Source organism: Zonotrichia albicollis, chromosome 30, assembly GCF_047830755.1.
Source record: "Zonotrichia albicollis isolate bZonAlb1 chromosome 30, bZonAlb1.hap1, whole genome shotgun sequence".
In the NCBI taxonomy this organism is placed as follows: domain Eukaryota; kingdom Metazoa; phylum Chordata; class Aves; order Passeriformes; family Passerellidae; genus Zonotrichia; species Zonotrichia albicollis.
Window position 1 is genome coordinate 4,233,655 of NC_133848.1, and position 26,848 is coordinate 4,260,502.

At 66.0% G+C, this 26,848-nt stretch overlaps 2 protein-coding genes across 2 annotated transcripts; both read left to right on the forward strand.

Moving 5' to 3' along the window:
* The first annotated feature begins 3,579 nt into the window (after positions 1-3,579).
* Positions 3,580-20,170, forward strand: IGSF9 (immunoglobulin superfamily member 9). The gene is made up of 20 exons (XM_074529327.1): positions 3,580-3,934; positions 4,333-4,524; positions 9,811-9,963; positions 10,070-10,221; positions 10,334-10,451; positions 10,567-10,708; positions 10,862-11,007; positions 11,113-11,255; positions 12,617-12,757; positions 12,837-12,953; positions 13,658-13,808; positions 13,891-14,014; positions 14,086-14,261; positions 14,342-14,592; positions 14,666-14,750; positions 15,937-16,107; positions 16,247-16,292; positions 17,170-18,378; positions 19,472-19,617; positions 19,704-20,170. The coding sequence occupies exons 1-20, from the start codon at positions 3,883-3,885 to the stop codon at positions 19,889-19,891; spliced, it is 3,903 nt and encodes a 1,300-aa protein (XP_074385428.1). The 5' UTR covers positions 3,580-3,882; the 3' UTR covers positions 19,892-20,170.
* A 3,735-nt stretch (positions 20,171-23,905) lies between these two features.
* Positions 23,906-26,848, forward strand: LOC141725541 (transgelin-2-like). The gene is made up of 5 exons (XM_074529389.1): positions 23,906-24,048; positions 25,733-25,941; positions 26,031-26,205; positions 26,283-26,385; positions 26,468-26,848. Exons 2-5 carry the CDS (start codon positions 25,750-25,752, stop codon positions 26,607-26,609), a joined length of 612 nt encoding a protein of 203 aa, XP_074385490.1. The 5' UTR covers positions 23,906-24,048; positions 25,733-25,749; the 3' UTR covers positions 26,610-26,848.

Sequence of the window (26,848 nt, forward strand, 5' to 3'; positions counted from 1 at the left end):
CACCCCCAGACCTGGCTTGGTTGGCAGCTGCACCCTGGGATTTGGGCCCTGGCTCTGGGTTTGGGGTTCCTCAGGGTTTGGGGTTCCTCAGGGTTCGGGGTCTGGATCCTGGGTTTGAGCTCCCTCAGGGCCCTGGGTTTGGGGTCATTCAAGGTCCCAATTCTGGGATTGTTCAGGATCCTGGCTCTGGGGTCTTTTGGGGTCCTGGCTCTGGGATCCTGGGTTTGGGGTTCCTCAGGGTTCTGGTTCTGAATTCTGGCTTTGAGCTCCCTCAGGGCCCTGGGTTTGGGATCGTTCAGGGTCCCAATTCTCAGGTTGTTTGGGGTCCTGGCTCTGGGGTTCCTTGGGTTCCCAACTCTTGGCTCCTGGATCTGGATCCTGGCTTTGGGGTTCCTCAGGGTTCTGGTTCTGAATTCTGGCTTTGAGCTCCCTCAGGGCCCTGAATTTGGGATCATTTAGGGTCCCAATTCTGGGGTTGTTCAGGATCCTGGTTCTGGGGTTCCTTGGGTTCCCAGATCTTGGCTCCTGGCTCTGGATCCTGGGTTTGGGGTTCCTCAGGGTTCTGGTTCTGGATTCTGGGTTTGATCTCCCTTAGGGCCCTGGGTTTGGGGTCATTCAGGGCCCCAATTCTGGGGTTGTTCGGGATCCTGGCTCTGGGGTCTTTTGGGGTCCTGGCTCTGGATCCTGGGTTTGGGGTTCCTCAGGGTTCTGGTTCTGAATTCTGGCTTTGAGCTCCCTCAGGGCCCTGGGTTTGGGGTCATTCAGGGTCCCAATTCTGGAGTTGTTTGGGGTCCTGGCTCTGGGGTCTTTTGGGGTCCTGGCTCTGGGGTGCTGGGTTTGGGGTTCCTCAGGGTTCTGGTTCTGGATCCTGGGTTTGAGCTCCCTCAGGGCCCTGAATTTGGGGTCAGTCACGGTCCCAAGCTGGCTGGGGTCCCAAATCTGGGTCCTGGCTCTGGGTTCTGGCTTTGGAGTCCTGGCTTGGGGGTCCCAGCTCTGAGTCCTGGCTCTGAGTTCTGGTTTGGAGTCCTCATTTTGGGGCCTTGGCTTTGGGGTCTTAGATTTGGGTGCTGGCTCTGGGTTCTGGCTTTGGGGTTTTGGCTTTGGGGTCTTAGATCTGGGTCCTGGCTCTGACTTCTGACTTTGGGGTCCCAAATCTGGGTCCTGGCTCTGGGTTCTGGCTTTGGGGTCCCAAATCTGGGTCCTGGCTCTGGGTTCTGGCTTTGGGGTCCCAAAACTGGGTCCTGGCTTTCGGTTCTGGCTTTGGACTCCTCATTTTGGGGCCTTGGCTTTGGGGTCTTAGATCTGGATCCTGGCTCTGGGTCCTGGCTCTGGGGTCCCTCAGGGTGCTGTTTTTGGGGTCCCATGGGATCCCAGCTCTGGGGTGCCTCTGTCTCTGGGGTCCTTCAGGGCCCACGAGCAGCCCCCCCAGCGCTGTCACCCGCCAGTGCCCCGATGCCACGTGGAGGGTGACGAGCATGTCAGCGCCCGGGGGCCGAGCCAGGACGTTGGTGCTTAAAGTGTAGCTTAGCCGGAATTGAGGCATCTCCATCCAAAAATCCAATCCTGGAAATCTCTTCTCAGCTGCTCCTAACCTTGGTGGCATTTAAATCCTGGTTGGAAGCAGTGTCACCGTCCCCGTTTCCGGGCGGGTGGCACATGGCGCAGGCACAACGGGGGCCAGCGCCTCAACCAGCAGCTCCACAGTCCCCAAAAGTTCCTTTGGATTGTCACAATGTCACCATTCTGCTTTGGGGACAAGGTGCCAGGGTGGTGACACTGGGGTGGTGACATTGGCATGGTGACTGCTGGCAATCCAGCTGTGCCCTGCCCAGATGTGCCCAGAATTGGGAAGGGGAAGGCCCAGATTTTGTGGGGTCACTCCAAAACTCTGGGGCCACCCAGCTGGCCCTGGTGGCCCATGGTGGGGTTTTGGGGACACCAATGTCCCCAGGATGATGCCACAGCAAGGCCACATGTATGGGGGGCACATACCCAGGGCACAGCCAGTTTGGGGTGCCCATCCCTGCATGGGGACCAGCACGGGGACAATGGGGACATGATGGGGACAATGTGGCCGTGATGGGGACGCCATGGCCACGGTGGCAGTGCCGGACAGCGATGTCCAGCCTAAGCTCACATACCCAGGGCACAGCCAGTTTGGGGTGCCCATCCCTGAATGGGGACCAGCATGGGGACAATGGGGACACCATGGGGACAATGTGGCCGTGATGGGGACACCGTGGCTGTGGTGGCAGTGCCGGACAGCGATGTCCAGCCTAAGCTCACATGGGGGGCACATATCCAGGGCACAGCCAGTTTGGGGTGCCCATCCCTGAATGGGGACCAGCACAGGGACAATGGGGACACGATGGGGACAATGTGGCCGTGATGGGGACGCCGTGGCCACGGTGACAGTGCCGGACAGCGATGTCCAGCCTAAGCTCACATGGGCCGGAGCGGCCCAAAGCTGCTTACAGCAGAATTATTGCCCTTAACCCCGCTGACTCCACACTGTCCTCAGAGTCCCCCGGGCTCAGGGGGCCAGGCCGGGCCAGGGGGGGCTCCAAGGACCCCCCACCCCCTCCAAGGAGGGCTGGGCTGGGGGGGCATCGCCCCTGTGTCACTCCTGGGGTGCCCATGTGGCCGGGCCGGTGTCACACGTGCGGGGTTTGCTGGTCCCTCGATGCTGGCTCTGAGCCGGGGACACAGCCAGGATGTCCCCTCTGTGTCCCCTCCTGTCCATCCCCCCCCAGGCTGGCGAGTGGCCCAGCTCCGGCTCAGCCCGCGGGATGGGGACATGGCACCGTGTGGGGACACATTTAGGGTGGGATTAGGAGCGGGAGATGGGATGGGAAGGGTGAGCAGGGAGCGCTGGGACAGAGGGACACACAGAGGGGACACAGGGCTGGGCTTGCTTGTCACAGCCCTCAGTGCCACCGCCTGTCCCTGTGTCCCACCCAAACCCCACCCACGCGTCCTGTCTGTGTCCCATCCATGTGTCCTATCCATGTCCCACCTATGTGTCCCCTCTTTGACCCACCACAGTCCCACCCCTCTGTCCTACCTGTGTCCCCTGGTCCCACCTCTGTCCCAGGAGTGTTTTCCCTGCGTGTCCTGCCCGTCTGTCCCACTCATATCCCATGTGTGTCCCCTCCATGGTCCCACCTGTGTGTCCCACCCGTGTGTCGCCCCTGTGTCCTATTCATGACCCCTCGTGTCCCACTCTATGTCCCACGTGTGTCCCACCCATGTGTCACCCCGGTGTACTCTTCATGACCCCTCGTGTCCCACCCTCTGTCCCACCCATGTGTCCCACTCGTGTCCTCCCTCTAAGTGCCCCTCCTTTAGCCCCCTGTGCTTTCCCCGGTCCCACCCGTGATCCCCCATGTGTCCCCCCATGTCCCCCTCGCTTTCCCCCCCATATCCCCCTCCGTGTCACCCCACACGCCCCCCGGTCCCCCTTCCCCTCTCAGGGTACTACATTTCCCAGCATCCCTCGCTCCCCGCTGCCTCGCTCCGCCATTGGCCGCCTCCAGAAGCGCTCAGCGGCGTCTCCTGATTGGCTGTCGCCGCGGCAACGGGCGGCGGGGGGCGTGGCCTGGGCGGCCCCTCCCGCCGTCGCGGGTTTGTTTGCGGCCGCCCGGCGGCGGCGGCCGGAGCCGAGCGGACCCGGACGGACCCGAACCGAGCCGGAAAGAGCCGAAAGCAGGCGGGAAGAGCCGAACGCAGCCGAGCGCGGCCGGCCGGGCATGAGGAGCGGCGGGACGCGGAGCCCCCCGCGCCCCCCGCCCGGGGCCGGTGCCCCCGGGGCTGCCCGGCCGAGCCCGCCGGTCCGCGGGCCCCGGTGACGCCGCGGGAGCCGCCGCAGGGGGGGCCTGGGCTATGCGGTGGTGGCTGCGCGCCGCCGTCCTCAGCCTGCTCGCCGGAGCCGGGGGTGAGGGGCCGTCCCGGGAAGCGGCGGGGGGGAGGCGGCGGGGCCGGTCTGGCCGGTACCGGGCCACGGGGATCGGGGGCGGGGAAAGGGTCCCGGTGTGTTCCGGTATGTCCCGGTGTGTCCCGACGGGACCGGTCCGTCAAGTGCCGGGTTCCGGGAAAGCGGGAGGAGGCGGGGGACAGCTGGGGACAGCGGGGGCGGGAGGAAGGTCCCGGTGTGTCCCGGTGTGTCCCGGTGGGATTGGTTTGGTTGGTCCCGGAGAGGCGGGGGTGGGAGTTTCCGTGAGCAGGGGAAGGGTCCCGCTGTGTCCCGGTGTGTCCTATGCCGTCCCGCCCCCATCCCGGTTTATCCCGGTTCATCCCGGTGTGTCCCGCTTCATCCCGGTGCCGGTCCCGCAGGCAGCGGCCGGAGCGAGCCCCGGGCCGTGGTGGGGCGCGTCGGGGGCAGCGCGGTGCTGGGCTGCGGGCTCCTGGGCGCACACGAGGCGCGTCCGCCGCTCTACGTGATCGAGTGGGTTCGCTTCGGCTTCGTCCTCCCCATCTTCATCAAGTTCGGGCTCTACTCGCCGCGCGTGGACCCCGAGTACGCGGGTGAGTGGCGGGGACGGGGCGGGCGGGGGGTTCCCGGGACCCCCGTGGGCTGTCCGGTGTCTCTACTGGCTGTGATTCGGTCAAACCGGCTGCTGCTGGTGTTGGACCACCTTAAACCCACTCCTGAAGAAGTGGGGGGCTCGGGGGGGTCCCTGCAGCGGGTGAGTGCCAATCCCCATGCCCAGGGATGGCAGCAGGGATTGGGGTGGCAGAGGGGATGCAGATCCAGAGGGTGAAATCTTGGGGAAACCCCCCCAAACCAAACCAAACCAAACCAAACCCACCCCCGTGGGCATCTCTCGCACGGTGGCACGGCCGAGCCCTCCCGGTGCCACCGGGGTGCCCCGGGGGCTGCGGGCGCTGCCCCGGCCCGTGCGGGTCGCCTGAAGGTTGAGGCTGGGGAGGGGATTTCGGGGGAGCTGCTAATTGGAGCAAAGCTGGGCCGGGGACGGGCTGGGCGTGGGAGGGGGATATTCGCTGCTTTAGCGGGTATTTAAAGTGAGCGGTGGCAGAGCCAGAGGAATCCCAGCGAGACGATCCCTGAGAGCACGAGGGGAAAACCACAAGAGTGTCCCCTGGGCATGGGGAGGGATGGCAGCCCAAAAACCCCGACTTTCTGTGCCAAAATCCGTGCTCCGACCCTTCCTCGGGGGGTTGGATCGTGCCCGGATCACAACCCAAACCCTGCTGCCAAAATTATCCCTTCCCTAAAAATCCCCTCGGCTGGGACACCCACATGGGCGCAGATTTTGGGGGATGCTTTCAGCAGCTCCGCCTTGGCTTTGGGGAGCAGCGGTGACAAGGAACGCCCCGGGCAGGACAAGGCACCTGCTCTGCCGGTGCCGGGCTCCTGTTACCTGAGCGCCCAGGGGCCCCGGGGCTGCCGCGGCTCCGGTTACCCAGGAAGGGGCTGGCAGTGCCCTCCCCCGTGCCGCCGAGGGCTGCGGGAGCAGATTGGGATCAGCGCTGGGGGAAGGGGCTGGAGGCTGGAATGAGGGCGAGCTGGGTGGGTGGGCAGGGGGGGCTGGCGGCCGTCGCCATGGCAGCGGGGCCGTGGCTTCTTCTTGTTTTCCATCGGCCGGGAAGGGCAGGGGAGGTGGGTGCAGGGCGATGCCAGCCCCTTCTCTCCGCCGCTTGCCAGGTGGATCAGATCAGGTGTCACCGCTGCTGTCACCAGTGTCACTCCTGGGGACATCGGGGAGGGGGTCCCGGGGACAGGGTGGGTGCAGCTCCTTCTGTAGTGGAATGGGGTCGGGCTCTCCCCTGCGTGCCACCGCCACCCACGGTGACACGGGCCACTGTCCCCTGCCCTAGAAGAGGGTCGGGGGTCTCTGGGCTGGCTCTGGCCGCGTGGCGGGGCCCGCAGCCCCCTTTGTGTCCCCCCCCCCATGTCCTTTGTGTCCCTCTGAATGTCGGTTGCCAGGCGCGGGGGGATGCCGGGCCACAGGGTTTTGTTTTTGCAGGGCGGTGGAGGAGGAGGAGGGGGCTGGGGCCGGCACAGGGGGATTAGGGGGAGGCTCAGGGGCGTCCCCAGAGCGCTCTGATCCCTTCCAAAGGGACCTTTGTTCGGGAGCCGGCTGCTCCCGCCGCGCCTGGGGCTGGGGGCTGGCAGCTGCTGGGGCTTCCCAGAGCTTCCCAAAGCTTCTGAGAGCTTCCCAGAGCTTCCCAAAGCTTCCCAGAGCTTCTGAGAGCTTCCCAGAGCTTCCCAAAGCCTCCCAGAGCTTCCCAAAGCTTCTGAGAACTTCCCAGAGCTTCCCAGAGCTTCTGAGAGCTTCCCAAAGCTTCCCAGAGCTTCCCAAAGCTTCCCAGAGCTTCCCAGAGCTTCCCAGAGCTGTCCCAATTCCCAGGGCCAGGCGTGGGAGCCAGATGTGGGGTGAAGGCTGGCGGACCCCTCGTCCCCACAGCTGTGGGGTGAAGGCACAGGGGTGGGAGACAGCTCTGGGCGCTGCGGGAAAAGGTTTGCACGTGTTTGTGTGCGGGGTTTGGGCACGGCTCAGGGCGGATCTCGGTGCCCAAACCCGCCTGCCCGGCTCCTGCCACTCCTCCTCATCCTCATCATCCTTGCCAGGCTCGTCTGGCGGGACACGGAATCCCAATAGCGGTGCCAGCCGGGGCTCCGGTGCCTCGGGCACATCGTGGGCACCGTCTGTGACACCGGGTGGAGCCGCCAGCGGGGGCTCCCCAAAGCTTCCCGTGTCGGGAACCCCTCGGGAAGCGGCAGCTCCTGGGATGCTGATGGAGCATCGTGGGCTGCTCCGGTGCTGCCTGTGCCGTGTCCCCGCCGTGGTGTCATGGGAGCGAGGTCACCTGGCATGGCCCGGGGGTGCCCGGGGTGGCAGTGCCAAGGCAAGGGGTGCCGGGGTGGCGGGGAAGGATGGATGCCCATGGAAGGGGGTGCTCCGGACAGTGGATGCCCAGGGAAGGGGATGCCCAGGATGGTTTGTGCCCAGACAGGGGATGCCCAGGATGGTGGGTACCCCAGACAGGGGATGCCCAGGATGGTGAGCGCCCAGAGAAGGGGATGCCCAGGATGATGGGTGCCTTGGACAGGGGATGCCCAGGATGGTGAGCGCCCAGAGAAGGGGATGCCCAGGATGATGGGTGCCTTGGACAGGGGATGCCCAGGATGATGGATGCCTCGGACAGGGGATGCCCAGGACAGTGAATGCCCGAGGAATGGGATGCCCAGGATGGTTTGTGCCCAGAGATGGGGAATGCCTGGGATGGTGAGTGCCCAGAGATGGGGATGCCCGAGATGGTGAATGCCTAGAGATGGGGGATGCCCAAGATGGTGGGTGATCCAGACAGGGGATGCCCAGGATGGTGGGTGCCCCAGACAGGGAATGCCCAGGATGGTGAGCGCCCAGAGATGGGGATGCCCTGGATGATGGGTGCCCCAGACAGGGAATGCCCAGGACAGGAGGTGCCCTAGACAGGGGATGCTCAGGACAATGGGTGCTCAGAGAAAGGGATGCCCAGGATGATGGGTGTCCAGAGATGAGTATGCTCAGGATGGTGGGTACCCCAGACAGGGGATGCCCAGGATGGTGAGCGCCCAGAGAAGGGGATGCCCAGGATGATGGATGCCTCGGACAGGGGATGCCCAGGACAGGAGGTGCCCTAGACAGGCGGTGCTCAGGACAATAGGTGCTCCAGACAGGGGATGCCCAGGATGGTGAATGCCCAGAGATGGGGGATGCCCAGGATGGCTTGTGCCCAGAGATGGGGATGCCCAGGATGGTGGGTACCCCAGACAGGGGATGCCCAGGACAGTGAATGCCCGAGGAATGAGATGCCCAGGATGGTGGGTGCCCCAGACAGGGGATGCCCAGGATAATGGGCGCCTCGCACAAGGGGTGCCCCAGACAGGGGGTGCCTCAGACAGGGGGTGCCAGTGCGTTCATTGGGGGCCGCTGGCCGCGCACCCCAGCCTGGGCTGAGCCAATTGCCCACTGCACCCTGAGCCGATTATGGCTCTGATAATAGCCCGGGGGATTAACGGGCTGCGCTCGCTCTCGCTGCGGGCCCTTATCCCTCTGCTCATCAAAGAGGCCGCGGGGCGTGCGGCTGGCGCGGGGCGAGCACCCCACGGCCTGGGGGAGCCCCGGTCACCGTGTCCCCCCCGGGACCCCACGGCCTGGGGAAGCCCCACCGTGACCGGGGCTGAGCAGGGTGAGAGCGCCGGGGGCAGGGAAAATCCTCGGGAAGGGGGAAAAGGGGTCGTGGGAGGGGGTTTGGGGAAGCGATGCTCCAAGTGCGTGGACCCTCCATGCTGGGGGACCCCGCCGAGGGTGACAGAGCCATTGTCGCCTCCTCTGCGTTGTCACCCGTGTGTGTGTGGAGTGCTGAATGTCGCTGGGAGCCACCTCTGGCACCGCCGTTGGCAGCCCCACGCGGTGGCAGCGTGGGCGGGCGCCCTGGGGAGGGGGTGACCCGGCAGAGGGGTGGCCCCAGAGAGGGTGGCCCGGGAGAGGGGGTGACCTGGCAAAAGGGTGGCCCGAGAGAGGGGTGGCCCCAGGGAGGGAGTGGCCCGAGAGGGGGTGGCCCCAGTGGAGGTGACCTGGCAAAGGGGTGACCCGGGAGAGGGTGGTCCCAGGAAGGGGGTGTCCCCAGAGGGGGTGGCCCCAGGGAGGAGGTGGCTCGAGAGAGGGGTGACCTGGCAAAAGGGTGACCCGAGAGAGGGGTGGCCCCAGGAAGGGGGTGACCTGCAGAGGGGTGGCCCGAGGAGGGGGTGACCATGGGGAGGGGTGGCCCCAGGGAGGTAGTGACCCGGGAGAGGGGTGACCTGGAGAGGGGGTGACCCAGGAGAAGGGTGGCCCCAGGGAAGGAAGGGGTGACCATGGGGAGGGAATGGCCCCAGGAAGGGGGTGACCTGGGAGAGGGGGTGACCTGGCAAAAGGGTGACCCGAGAGAGGGGTGTCCCCAGAGGGGGTGGCCCCAAGGAGGAGGTGGCCCGAGAGCGGGGTGACCTGGAAAAAGGGTGACCCGAGAGAGGGGTGGCCCCAGGGAAGGGGTGACCCGAGAGAGGGTGGTCCCAGGGAGGGGGTGACCTGCAGAGGGGTGTCCCCAGAGAGGGTGTGGCCCGAGGAGGGGGTGACCATGGGGAGGGGTGGCCCCAGGGAGGTGCTGACCCGGGAGAGGGGTGACCTGGAGAGGGGGTGACCCGGGAGGGGGTGGCCCCAGGGAGGGGGTGACCTGCAGAAGAGTGGCCCCAGGGAAGGAAGGGGTGACCATGGGGAGGGAATGGCCCCAGGAAGGGGGTGGCCCGAGGAAGGGGGTGACCTGGGAGAGGGGGTGACCTGGCAAAAGGGTGACCCGAGAGAGGGGTGGCCCCAGGGAAGGGGTGACCTGGCAGAGGGGTGGTCCCAGGAAGGGGGTGACCATGGGGAGGGGTGGCCCCAGGGAGGTAGTGACCTGGGAGAGGGGTGACCTGGAGAGGGGGTGACCCGGGAGAGGGTGGCCCCATGGAGGGGGTGACCCGGGAGATGGGGTGACCTGGCAAAAGGGTGGCCCGGGAGAGGGGGTGACGCAAGAGAGGGGTGGCCCCAGAGAGGGGGTGACCCGAGGAGGGCGTGACCATGGGGAGTTGGTGGCCCCAGGGAGGTGGTGACCCGGGAGAGGGGTGACCCGGGAGAGGGGTGACCCGGGAGAGGGTGGCCCCAGGGAGGGGGTGACCTGCACAAGGGTGGCCCCAGGGAAGGAAGGGGTGACCATGGGGAGTTGGTGGCCCCAGGAAGGTGATGGCCCGAGGACGTGGCTGTCCCTGAGCCGCTGCCGGTGGCACAGGTCGTGTGCGGCTGGAGGAAGGCGCCTCGCTGCGCCTGGACCTGCTGCGCGCCGAGGACCAGGGCTGGTACGAGTGCCGGGTGCTCTTCCTCGACCGCCACAGCACCGACGCCGACTTCCAGAACGGCACCTGGATCCACCTCACCGTCAACGGTACCGGCCCGTCCCACCCTTGGCTGCTCCGCCTGTGTCTCCCGCGGCTGGCACTGGATTGAGCCAGATGTGAGGGTGAGGGTTTGGATGTGGATTTGCCTTCCAGCACCTCCCACCTTCCTGGAGACCCCCCCTGCGTTCGTGGAGGTGCGGGACCAGGCTGCGCTGAGCCTCACCTGCAGGGCTGTGGGCAACCCCCAGCCTGTTGTCACCTGGAAGAGGAGTGACCTGCCTGTCCAGAGCGGGGACACGGTGCAGGTGAGGGTGACAGCCCCCTCTGTGGGGTGTGCCCAGGCTCTGCTGCCCATCCCCAGCGTGGTGGCACCACCCGGTTCACGGGGCACGTTGCCATCCCTCGGTGCCATTGCAGGTGAGCAACGGGACGCTGAGCATTGCCACCGTGGAGCGTGCCAGCGCGGGCACCTACACGTGCCACGCCTCCAGCAAGGAGGGCACCGTCACCCACACCACCCGTGTGCTCGTGCAGGGTAAGGACAGGCGGTGCCCAGGGAGCACCGGGGAGCCATGGCATGGTCGGTTTTGGGAGCAGCTGGGGCTGTCCCATGTGCCCAGCCCTCAGTGCCACTCTGCCTCACACCCCAGGGCCACCCATCATCGTGGTGCCACCCCAGAACGTCACTGTCAACATCTCCCAAGATGCCTTTTTGGCGTGCCAGGCTGAGGCGTACCCAGGGAACCTCACCTACACCTGGTTCCAGGGCAGCAGCAACGTCTTCCACCTCAGGTATGGGATGGCACCGGGGCTGCTGTGCCACCAAACGTGCCCTCGAGTGCCAGGGACATGCTGGGGACAAATCCATCACCCCAGGGCAGCTGTGCCACTCCCAGCTGTGCCACTCCCAGCTGTGCCACTCCCTGCTGTGCCATCCTTTCCCAGCCACCTCCAGGCTCGGGTCCGTGTCCTGGTGGACGGGAGCCTCCTGCTGCAGCGAACGACGCCGGACGACGCTGGCAAATACACCTGCACCCCCAGCAACGGGCTCTGGAAGCCACCTTCCGCCTCAGCCTTCGTCACGGTGCTCTGTAAGACCCCCTCCCGCCCCCCCAGGCCGTGGGCAGCCCTGCTGTGGGGGCTGTGGTGGGAACAGGGGTGCCCCATGGAGACCCCAGCCCTGTGTGTGCCCGCAGACCCAGCGCAGGTGACCACCATGCTGCCGGAGACTCACCTGCCCAAGGGCATGAGGGGCGTGATCCGCTGTCCCTGCAGGGCCAACCCGCCCCTGCTCTCCGTCACATGGACCAGGGACGGGCGCCCGCTGGAGCTGGACAAGGTAGGGCCGCTCCCAGCTCCTTCCCAAATCCCTCCTGCTCAGCCATTCCCTTCTCCCAGCTCCTTCCCAAATCCCTTCTCCTCAGCCATTCCCCTCTCCCAGCAGCCCCGCTGGTCCAGGGTACAGCCACTCCCTCTCCCAGCTCCTTCCCCCCTTCCCAAATCCCTCCTGCTCACCCATTCCCTTCTCCCAGCTCCTTCCCAAATCTCTCCTGCTCACCCATTTCCCTCTCCCAGCTCCTTCCCCCCTTCCCAAATCCCTCCTGCTTATCCATTCCCTTCTCCCAGCTCCTTCCCAAATCCCTCCTGCTCACCTATTCCCCTCTCCCAGCTCCGCCAAGGTACAGCCACTCCCATTCCCACCACCCTTCCCACCTTCCCAAATCCCTCCTGCTCAGCCATTCCCCTCTCCCAGCTCCTTCCCAAATCCCTTCTCCTCAGCCATTCCCCTCTCCCAGCTCCTTCCCAAATCCCTTCTCCTCAGCCATTCCCCTCTCCCAGCTCCTTCCCAAATCCCTTCTCCTCAGCCATTCCCCTCTCCAAGCTTCTTCCCAAATCCCTTCTCCTCAGCCATTCCCCTCTCCCAGCTCCTTCCCAAATCCCTTCTCCTCAGCCATTCCCCTCTACCAGCAGCCCAGCCTGTCCAGGATACAGCCACTCCCTCTCCCAGCTCCTTCCCCCCTTCCCAAATCCCTCCTGCTCACCCATTCCCTTCTCCCAGCTCCTTCCCAAATCCCTCCGGCTCACCCATTCCCTTCTCCCAGCTCCTTCTCAAGTCCCTCCTGCTCACCCATTCCCCTCTCCCAGCTCAGCCAAGGTACGGCCACTCCCATTCCCACCTTCCAAAATTCCTCCTCCTCACCCATTCCACACTCTCAGCTCCTTCCCACCTTCCCAAATCCCTCCTACGGCCACTCCCACTCCCACCACCCTTCCCACCTTCCCAAATCCCACCTGCTCACCCATTCCCCACTCCCAGCTCCTTCCCAAATCCTTCCTGCTCACCAAATCCCCTCTCCAAGCTTCTTCCCAAATCCCTTCTGCTTATCCATTCCCCTTTCCCAGCTCCTTCCCAAATCCCTCCTGCTCACCCATTCCCCTCTCCCAACTCCTTCCCACCTTCCCAAATCCCTCCTGCTCACCCATTCCCCATTCCCCCATTCCCCTCTCCCACCACCCTTCCCACCTCCCCAAACCCCTCCTGCTCACCCATTCCCCTCTCCCACCACCCGTCCCACCTTCCCAAATCCCTCCTGCTCACCCATTCCCCTCTCCCAGCTCCTTCCCACCTCCCCAAATCCCTCCTATGGCCTCTCCCACCACCCTTCCCACCTTCCCAAATCCCTCCTCCTCCTTTCCCAGCTCCCCGGCTGGTCCGTCCGTGCCGACGGCTCCATCGTCATCGCCACGGGCAACGACGACGCGCTGGGGCTGTACCGCTGCACACCCTACAACAGCTACGGCACCGCCGGCGAGTCGCGGCCCACGCGGGTCCTGCTGAAGGTGAGGAGCCCCTCGGGGTCCCCATCCTGGCTCTGCACCCCCCTGCCAAGCCCCTCCAAACTGCCCCTCTGCCTTGCAGGACCCTCCTGCCTTCACGGTGAGGCCCAAGGAGGAATATTTCCAGGAGGTGGGCCGGGAGCTGGTGATTCCCTGCGTGGCTCAAGGGGATCCCCCACCCACCATCACCTGGGTGAAGGTAGGGGATGCTGGTTTGGGGGGTCAGCTGAGCCCCCCTCGAGGGACAGAGGTTGTTTTTGGCCTCCAGGGTGTCATTTCTGGGGCAGTGTCCTTGTGCTTACATCACTCCCGGGGCAGTGTCTTTTTTCCTACATCACTCCTGGGGTTGTGTCCCTGTCCCCACTGGGTTCCATCCCAAACTGGAATCCCATCACATGGTTCTTGAAGGGTTTGAGATCATTTTGCTTGGTTGTCCTTTAAAACAGTGACAGAACTCTGCCCCTGGCCTCCAAACCTTTTTCCTACATCACTCCTGGGGTTGTGTCCCTGTCCCCACTGGGTCCCATCCCAAACTGGAATCCCATCACATGGTTCTTGAAGAGTTTGAGATCACTTTACTTGGTTGTCTTTAAAACAGTGACAAAACTCTGCCCCATGGCCTCCAAACCTTTTTCCTGCATCACTCCTGGGGTTGTGTCCCTGTCCCCACTGGGTCCCATCCCAAACTGGAATCCCATCACATGGTTCTTGAAGGGTTTGAGATCACTTTGCTTGGCTGTCCTTTAAAACAGTGACAGAACTCTGCCCCATGGCCTCCAAACCAGCTCCAGGGTGGTGGGCCATGTCCCCCTTTTCATGTCCCCTTGTCCCCAGCGTGGCAGTGTCACAGCCCCAGTCCGTGCCCTGGTGGTGGCCCCCCATCAGCATGCCCATGCCCCACAGGTGGGCAGCGTGGGCAAGAGCAGTGCCCAGGTGGATGGCAACAGCAGCCTCGTCCTGCATCCCCTCATCAAGGAGCAGCACGGAGTCTGGGAATGCACGGCCACCAACCAGGTGGCCAGTGTCACCACTGCCACCTCTGTCCACGTACTGGGTGAGCTGCCTGTCACTGGGGTGGTCCTGGGGTGCTGGCAAGGGTGGTCCAAGCCCCTCAGTGTGACCCTGCTGCCCGCCAGGTACCAGTCCCCACGCTGTCACCAACGTCTCCGTGCTCCCACTGCTGCTGGCAGCCAACATCTCCTGGGAGCCAGGCTTTGATGGAGGCTTCTTCCAGAGGTTCAGCGTCTGGTACACCCCTCTGTGAGTGCCCACCCTGCTGTGTGCCCCCCTAGGGACCCCAGCTCCCTCTCACTGGTCCCTCCTGTCCCCAGGGTGAGGTACCCACCGCGGGCACACCACGACTGGGTGTCACTGTCGGTGCCAGCTGGGGCTCAGCACCTTCTGGTGGAGAACCTGCAGCCAGACACCAGTTACCAGTTCAGCGTCCTGGCCCAGAACAAGCTGGGCAGTGGCCCCTTCAGCCAGATCGTCACCTCCGTGCCCAGGGGTAAGGACAGCTCCCCCCAAAAAAAACACCCCCGGTGCCCCCCGTGCCCACCTGGTGCCAACCTCTGCTCGCTCCCCAAGGCTTCCCAGTGACCACAGTGCCTCCGGAGCCACCGGCCATGACCGTGCACGTCTTCCTGTCGCCACCCCGGGCTCTGACTGCCAACGAGACCGTGAGGGGGGTCCTGCTGCGCTGGGACCCCCCTGCCCGTGCCTCGGTGGCGCTGAGCGGGTACGCGCTGGAGCTGCGGCAGGACAAGGGCGGCTGGGAGGTGCTGGAGCGCTCCATCCCCGGCACTGACACCCAGGTGCTGGTGCCAGGGCTCATCAAGGTGAGGTGTGGCTGGGTTTTAGGGCTGGGTGGTGGCTGTGGCAGCGTGGTTCACGGCTCTGTGTCCTCCTCAGGACGCCTTCTATGAGTTCCGACTGGTGGCCTTTGCTGGCAGCTACATCAGTGACCCCAGCAACACGGTGAACGTGTCCACGGCAGGTGAGGCTGGGCTGCCACGTGGGGAGAGGAACCTGAGGTGGGAAACATCCAAATAATTCCCAAAGGAGAGCCCCCTTCATGCTGCTCCCACCCTCCTGTCCCTGCTGCTAAACTGGGGGCACGGAAAGAGCAGGACCCCCAAGGCTAAAGCTGGGGCGACAGCCAGAGTGGCTTCAGCCTCAGGGACCAGAGCATCTCCTCACATGGTGCCCAGGGCAGGGGGCAGAGCTGCCCTGGTGGGTCAGGAGCTGAGACTTTGCTGTGTCCCCATGGTCCTGGTGACACGTGGGGAGGGCTGCCATGCCATGTTCCTCCACATCCCATTCCCTCCCTATCCCACTCCTGCCATGTCACACCTCTGGCTTTCACTCCCCCAAATCCTGCTGCCTCTCATCCCATTCCTGGCCGTGCCACGCTCTCCTCCCTCTCCATGTCATGCTCCCCTCCATCCCTCTCCTTCCCTGGCTGATGGGGTGCCCTGTGTGTGGCAGGGGGCACAGGTCCCCCCAAGGGCAGAGAGCTCTGATAGGGCAAGAGCTGAGTCTTTGTTGTGTCTCCATGATGTGGTGACACCAGGGAGTTGTGCCTGCCTGATGGGATGCCCTGTGTGTGGCAGGGGGCACAGATCAGCCCTGGTGGGGCAAGAGCTGAGTCTTTGCTGTGTCCCCATGATGTGGTGACACCAGGGTGTTGTGTCATCCTGATGGGGTGCCCTGTGTGTGGCAGGGTGCACATCCCGAAAAGGGCAGAGCAGCCCTGGTGGGTCAGGAGCTGAGCCCTTGCTGTGTTCCCATGGTCCTGGTGACACCAGGGAGTTGTGTCATCCTGATGGGGTGCCCTGTGTGTGGCAGGGGGCACAGATCAGCCCTGGTGGGGCAAGAGCTGAGCCCCCCCTGATCCTGGTGACACCAGGGCAGGGCTGTGCCTGCCTGATGGGGTGCCCTATGTGTGGCAGGGGGCACAGGTCCCCAAAAGGGCAGATCAGCCCTGGTGGGGCAAGAGCTGAGCCCTTGCTGTGTTCCCATGGTCCTGGTGACACCAGGGAGTTGTGTCATCCTGATGGGGTGCCCTGTGTGTGGCAGGGGGCACAGATCAGCCCTGGTGGGGCAAGAGCTGAGCCCCCCATGGTCCTGGTGACACCAGGGCAGAGCTGTGCCTGCCTGATGGGGTGCCCTGTGTGTGGCAGGGATGGAGGTGTACCCGTCCCGCACGCAGCTGCCGGAGCTGCTGCCACAGCCGGTGCTGGCAGGGGTCATTGGTGGCATCTGCTTCCTCAGCGTGGCCGTCATCTTCAGCACCATGGCCGCCTGCATCATGAACCGGCGCCGCGCCGCGCGCGTCCGCAAGCGCCGCCAAGGTACCGGGGACAGGGGACAGGGGACAGGCCAGCCTGGGTGGGCACCGAGTGGGTGTGGGTGCCGCCGTCTCCTCCTCCTCCTCATCACGTTTTTGAGTTGCTCGCCGTGTGATCCCCCTGTGTTCTCATGGCCTTCCAGATCCACCACTCGTCTTCTCCCCCAGCAAGAAGCTTCCACCTCCACAGTAAGTCACGCCATTGCCACGCTCCCTGCTTGTCCTGCCGTGTCACTGCCATGGCACCCTCCCTGTCCTGCTCCCACCATGCCATCCCCTCCCTGTCCCGCTCCCACCATGCCATCCCCTCCCTGTCCTGCTCCCACCATGCCATCCCCTCCCTGTCCTGCTCCCACCATGTCACCCTCCCTGTCCTACTTCCATCATGTCACACTTCCTCCCTGTCCTGTTTCCACCATGCCACACTCCCTGTCCTACTTCCATCATGCCATCCCCTCCCTGTCCTGCTCCTACCATGTCACCCTCCCTGTCCTGTTTCCATCATGTCACCCTCCCTGTCCTGTTTCCATCATGTCACACTCCCTCCCTGTCCTGCCATGTCACTGCCATGCTCCCTCCATCCCACTCCCTTCCTGTCCTGCTCCTACATGCCACATTCCTGCCATGCCATGCCATGCCATGCCATGCCATGCCATGCCATGCCATGCCATGCCATGCCATGCCACGCCACACTCCCTGTCCCTCTCTTGCCATGCCCCTCCACATCCCCTTCCCTCCCTATCCCACTCCTGCCATGTCACACCTTGAACTTCCACTCCCCCAAATCCTGCTGCCTCTCATCCCACTCCTGGCCGTGCCACACTCCCCTCCATCCCTGTCCCACTCCTGGCCATGCCATGTTCCCATCCCACTGCGCTCCTCATCCCTCTGCCACCATCTGGGGGCACAGGGACAAGCTGGGCACAGCCACGCCCTGCCCAAGGGCGTTAGGGAGCGGGATGCTCCCTTGGCGTTCTCCCTCCGGGCACTTTTGGCCGGAGAAAAGCTCAGGAAATGCAGGAGCAGCCCGGCTGGCGGTGCTGCAGCTGCTGCCTCTCCCCTGCAGCAATGCTCGTGGCCCTGCTAGCCCCGCCAGCACGGTGAAGCTGAAGCTGCAGCCATCGCCGTGCCGGAGCCTGCACCGGAGCCTGCTGTGGGGTGAAAAGGCCGGTACCAGCCTGGGGCTGAGCATCGCCGGCTCCCGGTACCCCGCCTACGAGAGCCACGGCCGGGAGCACCGCGAGCACCGGGAGCACCGCGAGCACCGGGAGCACGTCCCGCTGGAGCGCATCTGCCGCGGCCCCGACGGCCGCTTCGTGCTGGAGACCGAGCCGCGGCCGGAGCTGGAAGCGGAGCCTCCGCGGGACCCACTGCAGCCCTACCGCCAGCTGCCCGCCCAGGAGGAGGAGGAGGAGGAGGATGACGAGGATGAGGAGGAAGACGAGGAAGACGACGAGCCCGTGTGGCACAGGGGGGTCTCGCTGCGCCCCCACCCCGCGGGGCAGCCCCGCCGCGGCTCCCGAGCCTCCGGGCACCGCCACGGCCGCTACTTCGGCTACGGCAGCAGCAGCCCCGTGGTGGACGAGGCCGTGGCGTTGAGCATCAGCGACGTGAGCCCCGTGGCCTCTGCCGCCGCCACCCTGCCTTACAGCGCCGTCCCGGAGCCCCCCCGGCCCCGGGAGTCCCCCCGGCCGGCCAGCAGCCCCCCGGCGCCCCCCGGCCCCATCAGCGGCATCCTGCAGTACCTCAGCCTGCCCTTCTTCAAGGAGATGTGTGTGGACGGCGACTGGCCCCCCCTGGAGGAGCCGGGGGAGCCCCCGCCCCCCGGTAGCGGTGCCCGCTCGGATCCCCCCGCCAGCCCCCCGCGCCCGGAGCGGACGCTGTGCCCGGACTGCAATGACACAAGTGCCAACGCCACCTCCCCTCCCGCCGCCACCGCCGCGTTCCTTGAGCCCCCCCGGCTGCCCCTGGGCCCCGCCAAGGCCTCGCTGCCCGGTTCCCCCTCCTGGCCGCCCCCCCAGCCCGCCCCACATCTCCGGACTGAGCCCCCGGGGCGGCCGCCGGACGCTGCAGCCCCGGAGAAGCTGCCGCGGGGCAGCCTGACCAGCCAGAGCAGCGGCCGGGGCAGCGGCTCCTTCCTGCGGCCCCCCTCGCTGGCACCGTCCTTGGGGGGCACCTTCCTGGGCACTCCCGTCGGGGATGGGGGCAGCTGGCACAGCGCGGGCTCGGCAGCCGAGGAGGGACGGGGCAGGACGGATGCTGGCGCCGGGAAGAGGTGAGCCGTGGGCAGGGCACTGGGATGGGCTCCTGCAGCGTGCCGGGGCAGCTGCGGGCCTGTGCCACCCAGCTGGCATGAGTGGGCCTGGCACGGAGCCAGCTGGCTGCCTGGAGCCCTGCAGTGCCCTGGGGACACCCCCATTGTCCCTGTGCTGAGAGAGCCCTCCAGTTCAACCCCAGCATCCCTGGCAGCTCCCACATCCCTCGGGGTGGTGCCCCTGGTGCTCATCCCTGGGATCTGACCTTGGCACCTTCCCATGCCACCCATCCCGGGGCACCTGTGGCTTGGAGGTCTCTCCTGGCATTCATCTTGGGGTCTCATACCCATCCCTGGCATCTGATCCTTCATCCCCTGCCTTGACCTCCATCCCTGTGCTGTCATCCATCTCCAGCCATCCCTTGGGGTTTCACTTTTTGGGGTCTCTCCTGGCATTTATCTTGGGGTCTCATGCCCATCCCTGGCATCTGATCCCTCTGGGTTTGCCCTGGCATCTGACACCTCATGCTCTGCCCTGATCTCTATCCCTGGCCTCTCCTACCCATCCCCAAGGTTTCACAGCCATCCCCTGGGGTTTCCCTTTTGGGGGTCTCCCCTAGAGCCCATCCCCAGGGTCTCACACCCTTCCCCCGTGGTTTCACTTTTTGGGGTCTCTCCTGGCATTTATCTTGGGGTCTTATGCCCATCCCTGGCATCTGATCCCTCTGGGTCTGCCCTGATCTCCATCCCTGGTGTCTCCTACCGATCCCGAGGGTTTCACTTTTTGGGGTTTCTCCTAGAGACCATCCCCAGGGTTTCCCTTTTGGGGTCTCACTAGAGCCCATCCCCGGGGTCTCACACCCATCCCTCGGGGTTTCACTTTTTGGGGTCTCCCCTAGAGCCCATCCCCAGGGTTTCCCTTTTGGGGTTTCTCCTAGAGCCCATCCCCGGGGTTTCACACCCATCTGTTGGGTTTCACTTTTTGGTGTCTCTCCTAGAGCCCATCCCCGGGGTCTCACACCCATCCCCAGGGTTTCCCTTTTGAGGGTCTCCCCTGGAGCCCCCCCCGGTGGTCTCACCCCCTCGGGCCGTGCCCTTCACCCCCTCCCCGCAGGAGAAACACCTCGGTGGACGAGAACTACGAGTGGGACGCGGAGTTCGCGCTGGAATCGGAGCTCCTGGAGGCGCTGCAGCTTTACCGGGGCGCGGCCCCGGCCCGGCCCGGTTCCTCCATCGCTCTGCGGGACCTGCAGCGGCACCGTGAGTGCGGCCCCCCCGTTCCCCGGGCCCCGTGGCCGCCCCGCCGGGTGCCGCGGCGGGGCCGGACGCTGCTTCTCTCCCCGCAGAGCCCGGCTCGGCCCCGGTGGTGAGCTCGGTGTCGGCGGAGGCGTTGGGGACGGGGGGACCCCCGGAGCGCCGCCAGACCCCCCGGGCCGAGGGGTTGGGGGCGCGGCGCCGCAGGGAGGGGGCCCGGCAGCGGGTGGGCACCCATGGGTGCTGCTCCGAGCGCTTCGAGGTGGCCACGCTGCTTTAGGGACCCCCTGGGTGAAAGGATGGGCGGGGAGGGGAATAAAGAGGCGTGAGAGCAGCTCTGGCTCCTGTTGGTGGGTGGGGGGATCCCCAAGGCGTCCCGGGTTCTGCCGCGTCCCCCCGAGATCTTCTCGGGGTCCCCCTCCCCGCCTCGTCCCGCTCTCCGTGCCTTGTGCGGGATCCCCCATTCTCCTGTGGCCGCATCTTCCTCATCCTCTGGCCGCAGCTTCCCCTTCCTCACTCGCATCTGCCCGGCCTCGCCCTATGGATCCCACCCCACCCATCTTCCTGGTACCCCCATCTCCCTGGTACCCCCACCCATTTTCCTGATACCCCCCCATTTTTCTGGTACCCCCCCATTTTCCTCGTACCCCCCCCCCCATCTTTCAGGTACCCCCCCATCTTCTCGTGTCCCTCCCCCCCCCACACGAATTGCTCTGTCCCCCCGTTTTCCTCTTCCCGTCTCCCCCTCATCTTCCTCCCTTGGGGTGTCCGCCCCCCCCAATCTTCTCGCTGCCCCTCCCCATTTTTTCCGTGTCTCCCCCCCCTCCCCTCCAAGGGGATTTTCCCGCCATCTCCTCGCTGTCCTCCCCATCCTATCCGGGTGGCCGCCATTCCTGTCCCCTGCCCAATGATGTCCCTGTCCCCTCTCCAATGTCCCCGTCCCCTCTGCAATGTCCCCGTCCCCTCCCCCTCCCCGTTCCGGTGTCCCTCCCTCGGTTCTCCCCCTCCCCCGGGAAGGGGGCGGGGCCTGGCGGCGGCCCCGAGCGCGCGGGAGGGGCGTGGCCTGCGCGCTCATGCCCTTATATGGCCACGGCTCGGGAGCGCGTCACCGAGGGGGCGGGGACAAAGGGATGACATCACCGGGGGGTCGCGCGTTGGCTCCGGCGCGGGTCGGGTCGGGTCACGGGTGTTGGTGACCCCCCCCTGTCCGCACGTGGCGTCCCCCTTTGTCCCCCTGTCACACCCACCCCATGTCCCCCCATTATGTCCCTCCATGTCCCCTCGTGTCCCCCTGTCATGCCCACCCCATGTCCCCTCATGTGCCCCTGCCACATCCACCCCCATGTTCTTCCTTTATGTCCCTCCATGTCCCCCTGCCATGCCCACCCCATGTCCCCCTATGTCCCCACATGTCCCCCTGCCACACCCACCCCATGTCCCCCCATTATGTCCCTCCATGTCCCCCTGCCACACCCACCCCGTGTCCCCCTGCCACACCCACCCCATGTCCCCCCATTAGTTCCTCCCGTGTCCCCTTGCCCCGCCCACTTCATGTCCCCCCATATTCCCATCGTGTCCCCCTGTCACATCCACCCCTGTCCCTGGTGTCCCCCCATCATGTCCCCCTACCACGGGTGTCCCCCCCGTGTCCCCCTGCCTGCTCCCCGTCGTCCCCTGGCCCTGCCCACATCACACCGTGCCCCTCATCCTGCCCTCTGTCCCTGAGTGTGTCCCCAAGGTCCCCTCCCCTTCCACCCCCCCCCCCGTCCCCAAATCACCCCCTGTGTCCCCTGGCTGTGCCCCAGTGTGCCAGGGTCCCTTGGGACAGTCTGTGTCACCCTGGGCCACCCCCCTGTGGGTCCTGTCCCTGTGTCACCCCTAAACCTCTTCCTTTGTCACCCCTGGGTCCTGTCCCTGTGTCACCCCTAACCCCACCCCTGTTCCTGCACCTCTCTGTCCCCCCCATGTCACCCCAGTCCCATGGGTCACCCATGTGTCACTCCCTGCCCTGCGTGTCCCCCACCCATGTCCCCAAAGCCACAGGAAACGCCACCCAAAGTCCCCAGGGGACACCCACAGCCCTTAGAGGGTTAAAGCCACCCCACCCTGTGGCACCCATGGGTGCGGGAGGGACCCAGGGAGGGCAGGGGGACACTTCTGGGCTGGTCCACAGTGTGACAGTGTCATCCCTGCTGAGCTCTGGTGACACTAGAGAGTGACAGTGCCATCCCAGCTGAGCTCTGGAGTGTGACAGTGCCATCCCCGCCAAGCTGTGGTGGCACCACAGAGTGACAGTGCCATCCCAGCCGAGCTCTAGTGACACTAGAGAGTGACAGTGCCATCCCAGCTGCATTCGAGTGGCAGAACAGAGTGACAGTGCCATCACATCCGAGCTCTGGAGTGTGACAGTGCCATCCCAGCTGACCTCTGGTGGCACCACAGTGTGACAGTGCCATCCCAGTGGTGGCCCCCCAGCCGAGCCGGGCACGGCGGGCGCTGAGCTGGGTGCTGGGGTGGGTGGGGTGACGGGGACACTGCAGCGGTGGCCCTGTCACCGTTGCGAAGGCGGCCGGTGGCCTCGCGCCCGGGCTTTGTTTGTTGTTTTGGTGGCGCTCGCCATGGAGACGGGAGCGGTGCCAACGCCACCGGCTGTGCCGGCGCCACCACTGGGGACACTGCGGGTGCTCCAGAGGCCACGTCCTCCCCCCGAGCCTCTGCTGTCCCCCTGCCACCACAGCCAGGCCCTGCTTGTCACCATCATTGTCACAGCAGGGTCCTGGCACCCACCAGGGCCACTGTGGGATTGTCCCCATCGCTGCCACCATCAGAGGTTTTGTCACCTAAATCTTCAGGGGGTTGTGCCCAGCCTGTCCCCATCGTGGTCGCTCTGTCCCTGCTACTGCAGCCATGCTGTCCCCACTGTCCCTGTGTCCCCTGTGTCCCCCCCTGTCCCCACTGCATCCTCATGTCAGCCACCACAGCCACACTGTCCCCAGACAGCCCTGTCACACTGTGTCACTACAACAGCCACCCCATTGTCACCCCAGCCACCACAGTCCCCCTGTGTGGCACTGCCACCACAGCCACGCTGCCCCCACACAGCCACACTGTCCCCACACTGCCCACTGTCACCACAGTGTCACTACAACAGCCACCCCATTGTCACCCCAGCCACCACAGTCACCCTGTCCCACTGTCCCCTCCACTGTCACCACAGTGTCACTACAACAGCCACCCCATCGTCACCCCAGCTACCACAGTCACCCTGTGTGGCACTGCCACCACAGCCACGCTGTCCCCACACAGCCACACTGTCCCCAGACAGCCCTGTCACCACAGTGTCACTACAACAGCCACCCCATTGTCACCTCAGCCACCACAGTCACCCTGTCCCACTGTCCCCTCCACTGTCACCACAGTGTCACTACAACAGCCACCCCATTGTCACCCCAGCCACCACAGCCACCCTGTGTGGCACTGTCACCACAGCCACGCTGTCCCCACACAGCCCTGTGCCTGCCCGTCATCACAGTGTCACTACAACAGCCACCTCATTGTCACCTCAGCCACCACAGCCACCGCCGTGTGTGACACTGATCACCGCAGTGACCCCATCCTGACCTCTGCCACCACAGCCACCCTGTCCCCTGTGTCCCCCTGTCCCCACAGCCACCCTGTCCTTGTCACAATCCCTGCCACCGTGGTCACCCTGTCCCCAGCACAGCCACTCCATCCTCACATTGGCCACCAGAGCCACCCTGTTCCCCCCCATGCAGCCCCCATGTCCCTCTGCCACCACAGCCACTCTGTCACCACCATGATCACCCTGTCCCCACCACGGCCACTGTGTCCTCATCCTCATCGTCCTGTCCCCACCATGGCCACTCTGTCCCCACCATGATCACCCTGTCCCCACCATGGCCACTGTGTCCTCATCCTCACCGTCCTGTCCCCACCACGGCCACCATATCCCCACCAGAGCCATTCTGTCCCCACCACGGCCACCATGTCCCCACCATGATCATCCTGTCCCCACCACGGCCACCTTGTACCCACCACGACCACCATGTCCCCACCAGAGCCATTCTGTCCCAACCATGATCACTCTGTCCCCACCACAGCCACCCTGTCCCCTTCCTGACCGCTCTGTCCCCACCATGATCACCCTGTCCCCACCACGACCACTCTGTCCCCACAATGGCCACCCTGTCCCCACCACGGCCACCCTGTCACCCTGTCCCCGTGCCCCCCCCGTGTCCCCGTGGCGGGGCGGAGCTGCCCCGGGGCGCGGCGCGGGCTCGGTCCCAGCCCCGGCCCTGGCGGATCCCGCCCCGGGGGCGGGCGGTGCCGGGCGGTGCCGGTGACATCAGCCGTGAAAAGGGCGCGGGCGGCGGCATCCGGCACTGCCGCCCCGGGAGCGCGGGACCGGCGCCGCAGGTAGGGAGGGGCTGGCACCGGGTACCGGGCACCGGGCGCAGGTGGGCACGTGATGGATGGGGATGGCACCGGGAGCGGCGCGGGCAGCGGGAGGGAGATGCGGACCGGGAGAACGAAAGAGGCGGAGATGGGGACCGGGCGCTCGGTGCTCGGGGCGCGCCCGGTGTCCCCCGGGGTGTCCCCCCCTGCCCGCCCCGGTAGCGGTTGCGGCCGGACCGCGCCCGCGGAGCCGCCGGGACACGCGGCCGCGCCCGGGAAACGGGACCGGGGTGCGGCTTCCGGCCCCGCCGTGCGGGGAGCCCCGGGGCGCGCCCGCGGGGCTGCCTCCGGTCCCCTCCCCGCCGCCGCCGGTGTCCCCCGGTGTCCCCTCCCGCTGTCCCCGGGGGGCTCTGGGCACCCCAGGGTGCTCCATCCCTGGGTACAGCCGCTCCCTGCTGTCCCCGGGGTGTGTCGGGGTCCCCAGGGTGGCCCCGTGCGGGTTGGGGTCCCCTCCCTGTTGGCACTGGCGGGTATTGGGGGGGTCCCCAGCGTGGCTCGGTCCCAGCGGGGCTGGGTCCAGCGCTTTCCCTGCCAGTGCTAGGAGAGAGCTCGGGGTGCCCAGGCTGTCCCTGGGGACCCCCGGGTGGCTGCCCCATAACCGGGCCCCTCTGTGCCCCCCCGATGCCCGGAGGGTCCCCAGCCCAGCCGGGTTGGGCGCAGCTTCCTCCCCCCGCGGAGTCCGGAGGTCGCCGGGGCAGCGGGGCTGGGTGCGGGTGTGTCCCCATCCCGCCTGGGCAAGCTCCGGCTGGGTCGGGAAATGATCCCAGTTCCAGCTCCTCTTTGTTTCCCAACGCCTTGGCCCCCGGCCGGCCGCTCCCCACGCCACTCCCCGCGGGGTCCCCGTGCCCCGGGCCTGGCACTGGAGACCCCCACGGTGCCCCAAAGCTTTGGCTCCGGGGGCACACCCGGCTGCGCTCGGTTTTCCTTCACGTCCTGGGGCTGCTCCTGGTGACGGGACCCCCAGCTCCTGGGCAGCAACTGCCACATGTGCCCGGCTGGCACAGGGACACCGGGCATGCAGGGCTGCCTGCACGTGTTCTGGCTTCTCGGTGCCCGCCAATGCCAGCGGGGCAGGACAGGGCGTGGGGGCAATGAAGGGGTGGGCAGCCTCATGTGCCCACCACGGCACTGGTGGGCAGAGGGCACGGAGAGACCCCGGGGGCTTGGGCAGTATGGGCAGAGCCGCTCTGCTCATGTTCCCCGTGGGCATTATCTCCAGCATGGGTGGCATCGCTCCAGCGGCACCTTGGCACAGCACCTGGCCAGGGTGGGGTCTGGCTGCCCCGCCGGGGTGGGGACACCGCCGCCATCAGCCCTGGCCCCACGCTCCTGTGCCAGTCCCGGATCTGGCGCCGGGCCCGAGCAAACGGGCGAGATCTGCAAACAAGCTCTGACCGGCCCCCGGTGCCTGCCAAGCCCGTGAGGGGCCGGGCTGCGGGATGGGGATGCTCAGGATGGCACCGAGGGTGCTGCCCACCCTGCTGGCCCTTGGGTGGGCACAGAGCCAGCGCCTGGCCAGCTGGGCAGGAAGAGGGCAGAGCCTGGGCAGCGCCTGGCATGGGTGATAAGGCTCCACACCAGGATGGGGCTCACGGGTTGGGTGCCCCGGTGCCAGCAGAGCCACTGACGGGTGCCATCCCCGCAGACCCCCCTGCTGTCAGCATGGCAAACCGGGGCCCCTCGTACGGGCTGAGCCGGGAGGTGCAGCAGAAGATCGACCGGCAGTACGACCCCGAGCTGGAGCAGGTGCTGGTGCGCTGGATCCTGGCGCAGTGCGGCGGCGACGGCGGCAGCGCGGTGGCACAGCCGGCGCCCGGCAGGGACGGCTTCCAGCAGTGGCTGAAGGATGGCACAGTGAGTAGCCCTGGGCACAGCAGGGAGTGACCGTGACACACACCTGACCATAATCCTAACACTGTTCCTGTCCCTGTCCCTGCCTGCAGGTGCTGTGCCGGCTCATCAACAGCCTCCACCCGCGGGGCCAGGCGCCCGTGGCCAAGATCCAGGCGTCGGCCATGGCCTTCAAGCAGATGGAGCAGATCTCGCAGTTCCTGCAGGCGGCCGAGCGCTACGGCATCGCCGCCACCGACATCTTCCAGACCGTGGATCTCTGGGAGGGTGAGTGACCCGGAGGCCGTGGGGTGGGGATGGGGATGGAGATGGAGCCAGAGCTGAGCCTGCTGTGGATCCTCCAGGGAAGAACATGGCGTGCGTGCAGAGGACCCTGATGAACCTGGGCAGCCTGGCCGTGGCCAAGGGTGACGGGCTCTTCGTGGGAGACCCCAACTGGTTCCCCAAGTAGGTGCTGGGGGGTGCTGGAGGGGCAGTGGGCCGGGCTGGGGAGGTCCTTTGGGGGTGCCGACAGCCGCTGTGCCTGCAGGAAGTCGCAGGAGAACCGGCGCGTCTTCTCCGAGGACAAGCTGAAGGAGGGGCAGAGCGTCATCGGGCTGCAGATGGGCACCAACCGGGGCGCCTCGCAGGCTGGCATGACGGGCTACGGGATGCCCCGCCAGATCCTCTGAGCCCCTCCGGACCCCCCAGGCCTCTGCGTGCCAGGGGGCACCCCCAAAACTGCCTTAACCCCCGCCTTGGACCAGCCGGGTGCCCCCCGGCCCCAGTTTTGTCAGGACCAAAGTAATTTTTTATTATTATTATTTGGCTGGGTGGGCGCTGTGCCCACCCCACCGCCCCTCAGTGCCTTGGGGGCTGCTGGAGGGCCCCCCCAGCGTGTTGGGGAGCAACCCCTGTGCCCCAATAAACG

What these genes read in the sequence shown, in the direction of transcription:
- IGSF9 (XM_074529327.1), top strand. Translation starts at nt 3,883, where the DNA reads ATGCGGTGGTGGCTGCGCGCCGCCGTCCTCAGCCTGCTCGCCGGAGCC. An exon ending in CGTCACCTCCGTGCCCAGGG is followed by an intron (nt 14,262 to 14,341) that starts GTAAGGACAGCT and finishes TCGCTCCCCAAG; the next exon opens with GCTTCCCAGTGACCACAGTG. An exon ending in GGTGAACGTGTCCACGGCAG is followed by an intron (nt 14,751 to 15,936) that starts GTGAGGCTGGGC and finishes TGTGTGTGGCAG; the next exon opens with GGATGGAGGTGTACCCGTCC.
- LOC141725541 (XM_074529389.1), top strand. Translation starts at nt 25,750, where the DNA reads ATGGCAAACCGGGGCCCCTCGTACGGGCTGAGCCGGGAGGTGCAGCAG. An exon ending in GACCGTGGATCTCTGGGAGG is followed by an intron (nt 26,206 to 26,282) that starts GTGAGTGACCCG and finishes TGGATCCTCCAG; the next exon opens with GGAAGAACATGGCGTGCGTG. An exon ending in GACCCCAACTGGTTCCCCAA is followed by an intron (nt 26,386 to 26,467) that starts GTAGGTGCTGGG and finishes CTGTGCCTGCAG; the next exon opens with GAAGTCGCAGGAGAACCGGC.